Source organism: Sciurus carolinensis, chromosome 14 (genome assembly GCF_902686445.1).
Source record: "Sciurus carolinensis chromosome 14, mSciCar1.2, whole genome shotgun sequence".
NCBI lineage: Eukaryota > Metazoa > Chordata > Mammalia > Rodentia > Sciuridae > Sciurus > Sciurus carolinensis.
In genome coordinates this window covers 27,816,873-27,830,270 of record NC_062226.1, presented here as the reverse complement: position 1 = coordinate 27,830,270, position 13,398 = coordinate 27,816,873, and the positions used below count along the sequence as shown (strand labels likewise).

At 43.9% G+C, this 13,398-nt stretch overlaps 1 protein-coding gene across 2 annotated transcripts in view; it reads right to left on the bottom strand.

Moving 5' to 3' along the window:
• Positions 1-13,398, bottom strand: part of Abca1 (ATP binding cassette subfamily A member 1) — a 130,677-nt gene that overhangs the window by 51,649 nt on the left and 65,630 nt on the right. For both annotated transcript variants that reach the window (XM_047524080.1, XM_047524081.1), the window contains exons 8-11: positions 9,286-9,378; positions 4,576-4,816; positions 2,204-2,343; positions 1,760-1,876 (exon numbers count right to left, since the gene is read on the bottom strand). In XM_047524080.1, the coding sequence (XP_047380036.1) occupies positions 1,760-1,876; positions 2,204-2,343; positions 4,576-4,816; positions 9,286-9,378 (591 nt within the window). The remainder of the gene's footprint in view (positions 1-1,759; positions 1,877-2,203; positions 2,344-4,575; positions 4,817-9,285; positions 9,379-13,398) is intronic.

Sequence of the window (13,398 nt, the reverse complement as noted above, 5' to 3'; positions counted from 1 at the left end):
TGGTGCCTCCCTCAACCAAGCAGTCACCAGGACTCCCTTCCTATTTATGGAAGGCCACTCACTTGCACAGACTCTGCCCTAGTGTCTATCCATCCACCCATCTTGCCTGTTCAATTCATGTCATGTCAAATAATTCATCTACATCTCCACTTGCTTAAAACCCTTTCATGATCCTCGCAGAGCTTAAAGATCCTCAGCATGATACACAGGCCCTTCAAGGCACACTGTGCCTTTCTCTCCAGCTTCCACTCCCCACTGCCTATCACACATCCAGGATTCTCCCAGCTAGATTCCTGAAGCTGCTCATGGCCCCTTAGGGCTCCTGGTCCTCTCAAGTCCCCAGATCTACTACATGGTAATCTCACTAGGCACATCCCTCTGATCTTGCTGCTCTCCCTGGCCATACTGCCTTTGGAAGCCACACAGAACAGGGCAGAACTTATCCCAAATGTCACATTCTTAGTGCCAACATGGCCACCCCCATGAATACAAAGACATTACGCCTTAAGATCTAGGAGCTTATAAGCAGTTGGAGACTCCAAGGCAAACTATCAATTTAAGAGCAAGGAAACATCTACTTACCCCCAAATGAAAGCTCACGAAATTCATTCAAGTGGACTCTTTATCATTCTCTAAGACTACAGAGAACAAGTCCAACTAATAGAAATATGGATTCCAAGAAAAAGGGCAGGAAGAAGAAGTCTGAGACCACACTTAGGTCTATGGCACTGTTGGTGCATAGATCATGTGAGTCCTCTATAGGAGATGAACTGAAGCCCAACAGAGAGTCATGCTTAAGAGACATGAGCTATTCCAATTGAATAATAGTAGTATCCGTCCATACCAATCACCATTCACGTTTTTTCTCACTCAGGTTCCCTGTTTTAAAAGGCCCCGATATAAGAACTGTGCACATGCGTGACGGAAATAGTGCAGCACAGGAGGTTTGGGCTTCTTCATCATGGAATGCTTCTTCCTCAGTAATCTCACCCCCAGAGGACAGTTCTAAACTTCAGAAGAGTTCCCTCTAGTTAGGTGCAGTCTCAAACACCCCATGCCCCTTGGATCAATGAGACACAAGACAAGCAAACTGGCAAAATTCTCTTTGCCTCTTAATGGCAGCATAAACAAAAAGAAGCAGACTCCCTCACCACGGAACAGGAAATAATCCAGAGAATGAGTCAGCCCAAAGCAGGGATGATGTGATTAAACAACTCTCAGGCTCAAGCAAAGCAGACATTCTGTTCTTCTCTGACTGCTCTGCTCTTGAATCTAATTGTCTCCAGAGCACTTATCTCCTTCAAGGGGCTGGGAAGCGGTAAGTGCAATTCCCTGCCATGCAGTAGTGGCAGCTTTGCACTCATGCAGCACCTCAGGGATCAGTACCTCCAGCAAGTCCGCATGTCAGACGACACTTTTGCTCCCACACTTTCTTCCAAGACCTATCTCCAGTGGCTGAAGCCAGAAACGAAAATCAGGTCCTGCAATCACCAAACTACTTCCCAACATCGGCCCTCACTTCATTTTATAGGAAACAGGTATTTGACCACGTGAGGCACTGACGCTGAAGTGTACAGGATTATCACTGCATGGCACCATGTTCTCTGCTTCTGGATTGGGGACAGCCCTGTGGATTGAGCTACGCTCACTACATCTCAACCAATGAGACAATTCTCATCTTAGTAGCTTCTGACAAAGTGACCAGAAACTCACCACTCCAGGATCAAGCCAGGCACGTAGCAATCAGAGGGACACTCACCCGAACCAGGTCCATTTCTTGGCTATTCTCCATGAAGGTCCAGATCTTGGGGCTGAGTTCTTCCCACATGCCTTCCAGATCATGGAACACAGCCAGCTCCTGGAAGGTCTTGTTCACCTGGAGTCAGGTAGGGAGCCAGGGGCCACAGAAGAGGAGCAGAGATGGTAAGTCAGTGCTCCCTAAAAAGACCCCATCACAGCAGCCCCTGGCCAGCCCTCTCCCATCCCCAAGAAGTGCCTGCCTGAAGCTATCATTCAAATACCCAGGCTTGGGGAGCTGGCCCCCACACAGTGAGTTCTGGGCTCGATCAGATTGTGGTGTCCACTATTTAAAAGTCCCAGAGGCTATGAGCATAGGCACACTCCATCTGAACCCACCTTTACTATTTTTTCCCCTAATTCTAAGAGAATTCTGGGGAGGGAGTCTTGGGCCTGGGTACCTTACCTCAGCCATAACCTGCCTTGTGGCTGGAGTGTCAGGTGTATACAGAATCTTCCCAACAAGCAGAGGCTTGAGAGCTTTCCAAATGATGCGGGAAAGAGGACTAGACTCCAAATTCTTCATCAAATCATTGCAATAAGGAGCTACAAAGATGATAGAAGACACTCATTCATATGCCTGGTCATATACTGATAGGAATTTACAAAGCTTTGGGAGTGAGAAAGACAGTCATGGGTTCAAATCTCACCGCTACCAGGTAACTGTCATGTAAACATAACACTACTTGTCTGAGCCTCAGTTTGATCCTCTGTAAAAATAGAGTTTGTAACAGCTACTTGGTAGAGATGTGGGGAGGATAAGCTGAGATGTTTTCTATAAAGCCTTTAAAGTGATGCTTTGCAAATAATCCGAGCTTCTTATAACTGACAAGTAAGCCGATCTAGAAAAATGTTTTTACTGTGCACAAGCCCTCATAACTCTAGACTCACACTATCATGCCAGCCCTAGAACTCTATTTTTACTGAAAATAAACAAAATTCTCAAGGAGCAACCAGAGACCTAAATTCAGACTTTAGTTTTCAGTGAAAAGCCAAAAATTTCCTTTAATTAATAGAACTCATCACTATTATGCTAACATTGAATAAAAACCCGAAACTGAAAAATCCAAAGTTTTAACAGACAAATGGGTTTTATCCCTGATATTTTTTTAAAAGAGTTCACTCTGGGTTTTTTGATTTATTTTAGCTTTCATTTTGGTTTTGAGATACCAAGTAATGTCTATATGCTGTAAAGATAATAGAAAAATTGGTACGCCGGGGATTGATCTCATGGTCACGCACATGCTAAGCAAGTGCTCTACCACTGAGCAACATACCCAGCCCCAGAATTTTTTCTGAAGAGGATATTCTCCCAATTACATCTGCTGCACAAATGAAGCCTCCCTCGGGTTGACCTGCAGGCTGGGGGAGAGGAAGCAACAGTGTTTCATGAAGCTGCTTTAATGCCATTCTTTGGGGCTTGTAAAGCAACTTGCAAATGTCTGGAGTGTTTTACTCTAGAGAAGAATACGAGGTTCTTGTGTTACATTAATGCACAAAAAGTTGCCTCGCTCAACTGTCTGAAAGACACACCAGTGGCTGGAAATGGAGAAAGGCTCAGTTGCATCATGTTTTCAAAGAAAAGGATGCCATTGTGGAAACTGTAACACTGGATCCCTGCTGCCACTGGTTCAGGACTCACATCCCCACAAAACTGCCCAAGTGTGGCAAGCAGATATGGAGTTACAAGGTTCTTTAACACTGCTTTGTGGCTAAGGACGCAAAACAAATAGCAGATCAAACGCCCAAGTGTGATGGTACACACAAGCCAACGGGTATTTTAGAAGCAGTGTGGTTTACCGGAAAAGGCCCAGAGCCAGGAGAATTTGGGCTTGGATCCCAGCGCTTTTGAATTAGCTATGATGTGGCTTTGACCAAGTCACAACCTCTCTGAGCCTGTGAAATGTAGGGTTATAGAACCTTCCCTGCCGGGTTAATTGTGAGGGTGAAATAAGATCATTTACAAAGAAGGCATGGCACATAAGAAATTTTCTCTAAATATTAGGTTTTGTTGTCATTATTGTTACTATTATTACTGTGTAAAGCATAACTCAACAAATATTTGTAATAATAATAAAAAGAACATCATCTCATCCTTTTTAAAAATTTCTTTCCAAGCTGAAACAAGGTAGAAGTGACTAACAAAAATGGTATACATGTAAGACACACAACCTGATATATGAATATATGTATACACCATGGAACAATTACCACAATTCAACTAATTATCCAACAGCTCACGTTGAGAGAGAGAGAGAATGTCTGTGTGCGTGTGTGTGTGTGTGTGGTGAGAATATTAACATCAACCCTCATAGTACATTTTACATACACACCACAGTGTTATTAACTATAGTCAACCCACTAGACATTAACTCCCCAGAATTCATTCATCTTGCATAACTGAAACTTTGTACCCTTTGGCCAACATTTCCCATTCCTCCACCCCCAGGTTCTGGCAGCCTCACTCACTCTTTCATGAGCTTGATTTTTTAAGATTCCACATGTAAGTGAGATGGTACTGGATTACCATCCTCAATTACTCTGGGAGCCACCTTCCAACATCCCCCAGAAAGCTTTTGGTGGTTGTAATTAACACCACTGTGCACCTAAGATGTGCCAGGCCCCATTCAAAGAACTGGGGGAAACAAGCTGGTTAAGAAGAGATTCCTCCAGGAGCTCAGTCTTATGAGAAACCAGACACGTCAGTGTCTACTGCTGCTACAGAGGACAAAGGAAGCGCGAGGCGTGGGACGGGCTGCGGTCGGCACAGACACTCACTTGTAGAGTTGTCATAGAAGGTGTCAGCATCTTCCTCGGTGCCATTGCCTCCAAAGAGGGCTTTGTAGTTGTTGTCCTCATACCAGTTGAGAGACTTGATCTTCAGGCCCCCGCCCTCCGGATGGCCGCAGACAATGCGGGACACAGCCTGGTATATTTGGGTGGAGGAGCTGGAGCTGTTCACGTTGGTCAGAAACATCACCTCCTGTCGCATGTCACTCCAGCTCCTCATGCTGAACAGCTGATGTCAGGGACGGGGAGGAGGAGGAGAAGGGAGGGGAAGGCAAGCCAAGGGCAGAGCAAGGGTTGGGGACAGAGATGAGAAAGAAACGCTTTACTCTCTTGACCTCTTAACACCCATGTCCCTGAACATATTTTGTCTGACATCCTCTCAAAGCCTTGTGATGGGCTTGCCAGAACTTTCCTTCCCTGTCTGTGGTCCTAGAACCAGCACCATCCACATTATCTGAGGGACTATTTAAAATGCAGATTCTGAGAACCTTCTGCACCCCTGCAGAATTCAAACTTGCATTTTTACCAGACACCCAAGTAATTACCTATTAAAATGCCCATTAAAGTTTGAGAAGCAAAGAAGTTAATGGAGCCCCAGGGATGGCTTATAGGAGAGAATGCTTTCTTTAAACAGCTATTTCTGACTGTGGATGAGTCCCATCTTTGGCTGCTGACTCAGTGAGGAAATTAAGGAGCCCTCTTCTGAGAGGGAGGATATGAAGTTCCCTATCCTGGTCTCAGTAAAGTGTAAAGCAATGGAAAAAGTTTATGGTGGGGGATCTGAGTCTGAACCCTAGCTATAACCCTCACTGGTTACAGCCTTGGAAAGTCTCTGAGGACCCAACTTCTCATCAAAACACCAAAGATAAAACAGCTTGGTGAGGAAAGGTACAGCCCCAAACAAGAGGAGTCAGAAGCCCAAGGCAGGCAGGGGCTGTGACTCTGCCTTCGTCAGTAAGCACCCAGCCCCTTGTGGGATTCTTGGTCCAACCCCTCTTATTTATAAATGTTTATAGAATATTTTGCATTTCCACATATTTCATAATAAATCATTAATAAATTCCTAACTCATTGAAAGGTCACTTTGTGTTCTCCTCACGTGGGAAGACTGAGCTGTGGAGAGCAGTGGGAGAGGCTCCGGGATCCTGTGCCCACTCTGAAGAACTCCATTTGCCTGGTTTTTCTACCTTCCTGTGGCTGCTGGTTCCTATGAGTGAGACAGTCTTGGACACTGTAGCTCCTAACTTTTGCCTTCTGCCTCCAGATGGGAACCAGGCTCTCCAAGGGAGGTCAGGTGTCACAAAGATTTCTCTCCACAGAGAGAGCATCTAGCACATCCCACAAGAACACAGTTAGGGGACCAGCTATTCCTTGCTTTATCTTTACATAACCTGTATGGGACACAGAGTTGGGGAGGGGAGGCACAGACAGACCACCTTTCCTTTTGTCAATCGATGGACCAGCCCTAGAGAGTTTCTAAATGAGGAGTCAAAGCCATTGACTACTCTTCCTACAGGCTGCCTCATTGTCGCCTCCCAATCTAAAGAACAAAATTCTTCCCACAAAATGTCAGTACGTTTTTGGACAGAAGTGTCATAAACTATTGAGTTATTCCAAACCCCTGGCTCTTCCCAGCACCTGCCTTAGAGGCAAACTCCTCATTCTTCTCAGGGAGGGGTGGCCACCAGCCCAGGGATGGCAGTGGTGTCTGACAGTGTTTGATAACCACCCCGAGTGAATGAACGAGCCACCGACACCGCTTTCTCAATCCATGGTGAGGTTTTCCTTCTTCCTGCCCCAGCCCCAGTCTCTTCTCAGTCCAGCAGCTAGAGCGTGAACAGGCTATAAACCCCAGGTCACGTCACGGCCCCCTCTGCTCCAAACCCTCCGGTGGCTTCCCATCTTACGTGGTGAAAATCCCAACTGCTTTTCTCATCTCATCTCTGGTCACCCTCCTACTAGTTTACTTTTTTCTGGCCCCATGGACTTCCTTCCTGGTCTTCAAACGTGTCATTAAGCAGGTCGTTAAGCATGTCATTAAGCATGTCGTTAAGCATGTCGTTAAGCGTGCCCTGGCGTCCATGTCTTTGCATCTGCCCTTCTTCCTGCCTGGGCACCCCCCTCCATGGCAATGCTGCTGCTTCCTTCAGCTGTCTCCTTATCAGACAGGACCTTCCTCATCACCCCTTTCAGATGGCACTTCATGGCTCTCCACTCCTTGCCCCGCTTTACTCCTTGCATGTATCCCTGCTGTCACACTGCACACTGAACTGTTTATTTCTGTCTCCCACCCCATGCAAGCCCCTGGGACAGAGAAGTTACTGTGTTCACCACTGAGTCCCCAACATCTAGCAATGCCAGGCACCCGACTGGTACTGAGCAGGTGTCTGAGACACCGTCTCCCTCTCCTGCTTTCCCAGTCTTGTCCAGCACACCTTCCCCATCATCCAGATGTGAAATTCAAGTCAGTCCTGACAGATTTTACTCCTAAAACCCCCCAACTGCAAGGTCTGTTCATGAATATCCTCTTTCTTTGAAGGGTCTCCTTTCTATGCTAGTCATCAGGGTTTGGGATGAACTCTTGGAATAGTAAGGTACAAATAAGAACAAGAGCTCTGGAGCCCAACAATTCCACTTCTGAAATTAACTCACTGGGCAACTTTGGGAATGTAGCCTAATTTTTCTGAGCCTCAGTTCCATATCTGTAAAATTCATGCAATAAGATCCACCTAATGCCAGGCACAGTGGTGCACACCTGTAATACCAGCAGACCAGGAGACTGAGGCAGGAGGATCATGAGTTCAACACCAGCCTCAGTCATTTAGCAAGGCCCTAAGCAACCCAGTGTGACACTGTCTCTAAATAAAATATAAAAATGGGCTGGGCATGTGGCTCAATGGTTGAGCACCCCTGGATTCAATCCCTGGTACCAAAAAAAAAAAAGATCCACCTAGCATTTGTCATGTGGATTACCCAGGGAAATAAGGTAAAAATGCCTGAACCGAAGCAGATCTTCAAAATACGTAGACTCCCTTTTTCTTTTTTCCTTTCAAGGTTTGTGTTTTGGTGAAAATAACTAACCTTCTTTCCAAACATTTACCAAACAGAAGAGCATTTATTTATCTTCTCCCATCTGTCTCACAGAAATAGCAAGTTAGACAATGAGTAACTTGTGATCAAAGTGACTCGAGGATGTTCTATTAAGAGAAGCAGGTGGCCCTTGCTTATCCTGGACCAGGGCAAGCAGAGCCCAAGAAGCAGCTGCCAAGGGAAATGTACATCGTTCAGCTGTAGAGTTTATACCATAGCAGCAATGGGAACATCACGTGTTTTCAACTTATTTTTTTACCCCAGACAAAAATCAGGGCCAGTGATGTAAATAAAAACAACTGTAACAAGTGGGGGGCATGGGGGCATATGCCTGTAATCCCTGAGTTTCGAGGCAGCCTCCCTGCCACGACCCCTGCTCTGCTTTCTCTAAGGGCAGAAATGAACAAGGTGGCGAAGGCCGTGAAGGAACCTGCCAGAGCAATGTGGGGCATGTCCATGTCAGTCAAGAGGGCCCTGGAGAAACAGCCAGGGCTTGCGGAGCAGTTTCTCTTTCTCTTTCTGTCTCCTGGAGGAGCCCCAGTTGGCCCAGCCTTTCCACCTAGCCAAAGGTCACCAGCCTTCATAACCAAAGTAGCAAATAATGAGTGGGAAGAGGGCTGCTCCTAAAGGAGACCTGAAAGTCAAGCCTCTGCTGTCAGAGATATACGAGCAGCATTAAAAGAAAGACATACACTAAAGGGTTGACGGGGGAAATTTGGTGTTTTCTGTATTTTCTTCAATGAACATGCACTGCTTTTATTGTTAGAAAACATAAATTATATTTGAAAAAGTGGTCCAAGTATTTTTAAAGAACGAGTCAAGATAAAAACAAGACTGAACGGAGTCTGAGAAAATTTCTCCACATATTATTCTTTTCCAAGGTCCTATACATTAAAGCCGGCATTGTTTATGACCACTGTCCGGCTCAGCTACTGGGCATGACAGCTCCTCCTTTCCCAGTCTAATTTGAACTGAGGCTGGGAGTCAGAAAGGCTGAACACAGGCTGGATGAGAGTCAGAGGAAAGGTTAACTGTTTTGCAAACATCTATAGGCCCTCTGGTCCTAGGACAAAGATTACTCTGACACATCTGTCAACGTGTGGACCTCAAAGGCCAACTCAACTAAATGTTCATTAAGAGACCATATTCCCCAGTTGAAGCTCAAAGGCCGTATTTTACAAGGGAAAGAGCTGGATTAGAAATAGCACAGGATTCTCATTAGTTAGCAAACACATTTTGATAAAATGACTGAAGGACATTGCTACTGAATACACAGAACAGAGAAGTTTCTGGTCAGACAAAAGCAGTGCATGTGGGTGGGAGAGTGTGATTATCTAGGGACTGAGAGAACTGGGGGGAGGGGTTGGGCTCGAGACTCGTCATGGGCTCTTTAGTCACTAATTAGCTCCGGAGACATCAGTGAGCCTTGGTTTCTTCATCTCTAAAGTAAGAAGATCAAAACAGATGATGTTTTTTGATCACTTATATTTCTAAAATTGACACTAAGACATCTAACATCATATTCGAATCTAAAGGACCCTCTTAGACAAACTCGGAACTGACCACGGTGCATGGTCCGCTTGCTGGTGCTAGGAAGACATGACTTACCTCTTGGGCCAGACTCCCAAGACTATCCAGCAAAGTCCTGGTGGCTTCGGCCAGCTGCTTTGTTGGGAAGGGAGATGTAGAGTTCAGTCTTGTCTGGAATGAGAAACAACGCTTTGTTCCTAAGTTCACATGGAAGCCTGAAATCTCTATCTAAATAAACAGGTTAATTAAAATCATGCCCGATCTTGAATTTAAAAACAAGAAACCAACTCTTAACCAAATAAAGGACACAACAATTATTCTAGTTGTATGTCTGTGTGATTTTTTTCTTCAGATAAGAATTTCTAACTCTTTGATGAATGGTTTTAGGTGCTACAGGAATATATAGATTAAAAGAGCTAGGGAATGTGCAATAGATAAAAACATCTCCTAAGTGTGTGTGACCATGCTCTGACCACAATGTCCCAAGTCTACAATTCTGCAAGACACACATTGTGGGAATGGCCTTGAGAACCAAGTATGTGAAGTCTCACAGAAAAGGAAGAAAATGTTAAGTTTAAAGCTGTCAAAAGCAGGGGGAGAAGGAATTGTCTCTTTCCACTCTCTTCAAGTCAGCACTGTAACACTGGAAATTGAATGTAGAACACTTGTTTTTTATGTCTAGTTTTAGTCAAAGTTTTATGTTTACTAACTTTTACAAAGTTTTATGTTTTCATATATTTAGTTGCTATTATCTACTACTATAGTAAATATAAGAAAATAACTAGGTTCAAGAGAAAGATAAATCAGGGAAGAAAGCTTATACTAAAGAAAGAACAATGCAGCCAGGCATGGGGGCATATGCCTGTAATCCCCGAGGCTTAGGAGGCTGAGGCAGGAGGAACACAGCTCAAGGCTAACCTCAGCAAGTTCGAGGCTAACCTCAGCAAGTTAGTGAATTTAGTGAGGCCCTAAACAACTCAGCAAGAACCTGTCTCAAAATAAAAAGAGCTAGGGATGTGGCTCAGTGGTTAAGCACGCTTGGGTTCAATCCCTGGTACCAAAAAAAACAAAAAATGAAGAAAGTAAGAGGAAGAAGAGGAGGAAGAGGAGGAGGAGGAGGAGGAGGAGTTGTCGAACAGTGCACAGACTCTGAGGCCAGAATTGCTATAGCTGAGAAGTTTCAGATTTGGTTGTGAATTTTTAGGCATCCAAAGGAAAAAAAGATATTAGGTCAATTTTATCATTCTCATTTGTCAAAGAGGAAAGAAAAATCTCCAGGACAAACACATCTTTCCCTGGTGTTTCCATGGGCCTTGTTTTATTCAATATCATATCAAATACCATCTAGAGAAGGTTGGCTCATGAGGACATTTGTCCTATCAGAGACTGCTGTGAAATTATAATGTTGACCACAGAAAATATGGCTGGAAGTGGATGAGACTACAACAAACAGCAGCTTAAGGTGTGTTCCTTTAAAAAAGATCTCCAAATGCAGAAGGATGGGTTACTATCATCTTAAACACCACAATATCCAAGCACAATTCTGAATGTACGTTTCTGGAAAAAAAGTCTGCCCAAAGGTTCTCTGAAAGAAATCACCCAGCTCGATGCAGGGGCTCCTGTGGAATGGCTTATTCATGAGAGTCCCAGTGTTCCTAGACTCAGTCCCAAGAGGGACCTACGGTTTCCTACAAATGCTCCACTCAGGGAGGTCTCCATGCAGTGACTCACAGACGGCATCCTTGATTGTTCCTTCCGGAGGGAGTCCATCAGGAGCAGCAGCAGTGGGTTGTTTTGTTTTCACTTTCCCCCTTCAGGTTCACTTTATAACTGGAGGTTACCACACTGCAAGCTGAACCGCTAAAAAACTTGCAGTGAGGGAAACTCTTACAAACAGAAAGGGCTTAATTGGAAGCAACAGGAGGTAAAATGTTTGCCAGGAGGTCCGTGGGATGATAAATGTTCAGGATTATATAGCAAAAATAAAACAAACCAGGACAAAACAAAACATGCCAAATTCACTTAATGTAAAAATCTGAAACTTTTAAGTGTGATTTGTAATGTGGTAGGTGATCTATTTCTGATGTCAAGTGTGAGTGGAAATAAAATTCTCATCATTCTTTCTTGTTACTCAGTCCTATCTCCTATTTGCAGCTCATGGGGTCCTGGGATGGCCACAGAACCCTGGGAAAATTACTCAAATTCCCTGTCCCTCCATATTCTCAACTGTACAGCAGAGCTAAAAATCTTGTGCATGTATCACAGAGTTTTCAGGAACACTGAATTATGAGACATGTACACAGCACCTTGTACGGGTCTGGCACATGTTAAGTCCTTACAATTATAAATGATTTCATGTCCTGCCTTTTTCTTTCCTTCCTCAAGTTTATTGCCCTGGTGGCATAGGCCTGTAATCCAGTGACTCAGGAGGCTGAGGCAGGAGGATCACAGGTTCAAGACCAATCTGGGCAATTTAGTGAGGTTCTATCTCAAAATAAAATTAAAAGGGCTGGGGGTATGGCTCAGCAGTATAGGGTATCTAGATTCAATTCCCAGTAGCCCCCCACACACACACAGAAACATTACTGTCAAGACTGAAAGGTTCCTATCCTTAGACAGATATTTCCAGTTCTTCAAAAGACAAATTCTTCCCCTGTTTCTTGACTGGCCCTTTTTTCCTGTTAGGATACCCTCCCTGCACCAGACAGAGCTAGAGTTATCATCCCACGGCATATCAGACACATGCCGACATGCTATTTCTAAAATTATAAACACTTCTCACTGCAAAGTTAAGACATCCTCACCCTAATTCCCACAGGCTGGGGTTAAAATGCCTTTCTCTCCTCTGTAGCCCTTTTCTTTTATTCAGTGTGTGCCAAACTATGAGAAAAAGATAATGTTGATTGGACAAAATATTTCACATTTCATGCACTTAGCATTATCTTACATGAGTCTATATGGAAACACAAATATATATATTACATAAATATATCACACACTATTTATTTATATATATAATATATATACATAAAAATAGATATACACCACATTGCCCTGAAGTTGACATTTCAATTGAAACCCTGAGGGACAACTTATTACCTAACCATATATACACGCAATACATACATCTTCATTTCTACGTATATTCATTCATATGTACCACTAACACACTGCATTGGACGATGTTCATTGAGCCTCTCCTTCTCAGTGCTCTTTGCATGAGTGTGGTATTTGTGCATTCCATGTCTGCTCCACACACCACCATTTGCTTTGGACTGTGAAACAGTAAAGAAAAGGTTGTCAGCCCACCTGGCTCTGATCATCCAACCAAGTGTGGGGCCAAAAGTGTTGTGCCAATTAGGTGTATAGGTCGCCAAACACAAAAGATGTTTCTGAAAAACTCAGACCCAACACTGGCCCACTGTCACCACTGCCAAGGCATCTGTTCCCTGAAGGGTACTATCAGTGAGCAGTTCCTATCACTCTCAGACTGGGTTTACTTCACCTGAATTTACATTTTCATAGGTAATGATTTCTCCTTCAAGGGTTTGATTTGAATGTCTTAACTCATTCTCGTTTTAAAAAGTACCACAATTCAGCAAACTCCATGCATACAGCAGACCACCTACATAACTGCTCAACCTAGGAGTGTAACTGACCATGGATATAAACACAAGAACCTCCCTAAACCTGTTGTTGGCATCAGACCTTTATGGAAACCACGTCCTGTGATACGGTTTTGTTGTCAATAGTCCATACTTAGCTCTGTTGGCTTGTTTGACCGACTGATTTTGATTTTGATCTCTAAACAGAAGCACTGGCTGAGCCTATCCATAAATAATGAGTTGAGCAGTCAACACCATTATGAGAATCCTTTTTACACTAGTCGCTTGTTTAAGAATAAATACTCAGTTTTCTTTAACAGCAGTGTCAATACACACAGATTTCCATGTTTAAAGGCGTGCTAGTTGAAGCCATATATAGAGGTTGGCAAAATTCAAATTTAGCATCAAATTTCAAGCTGGGATTACCCAGATATCTTGCTCAAGACTTCATTTTACTTTTCTGTGCCTGGACACTATAAAATACAGAGAAGAGGCTGATGCAAATCATCAAAATGAATGGTACAAATCAATGGGGCAAGGATCAGCTATCCAATAACTACTGCTCTGTCCACTGGCTATTTGTACA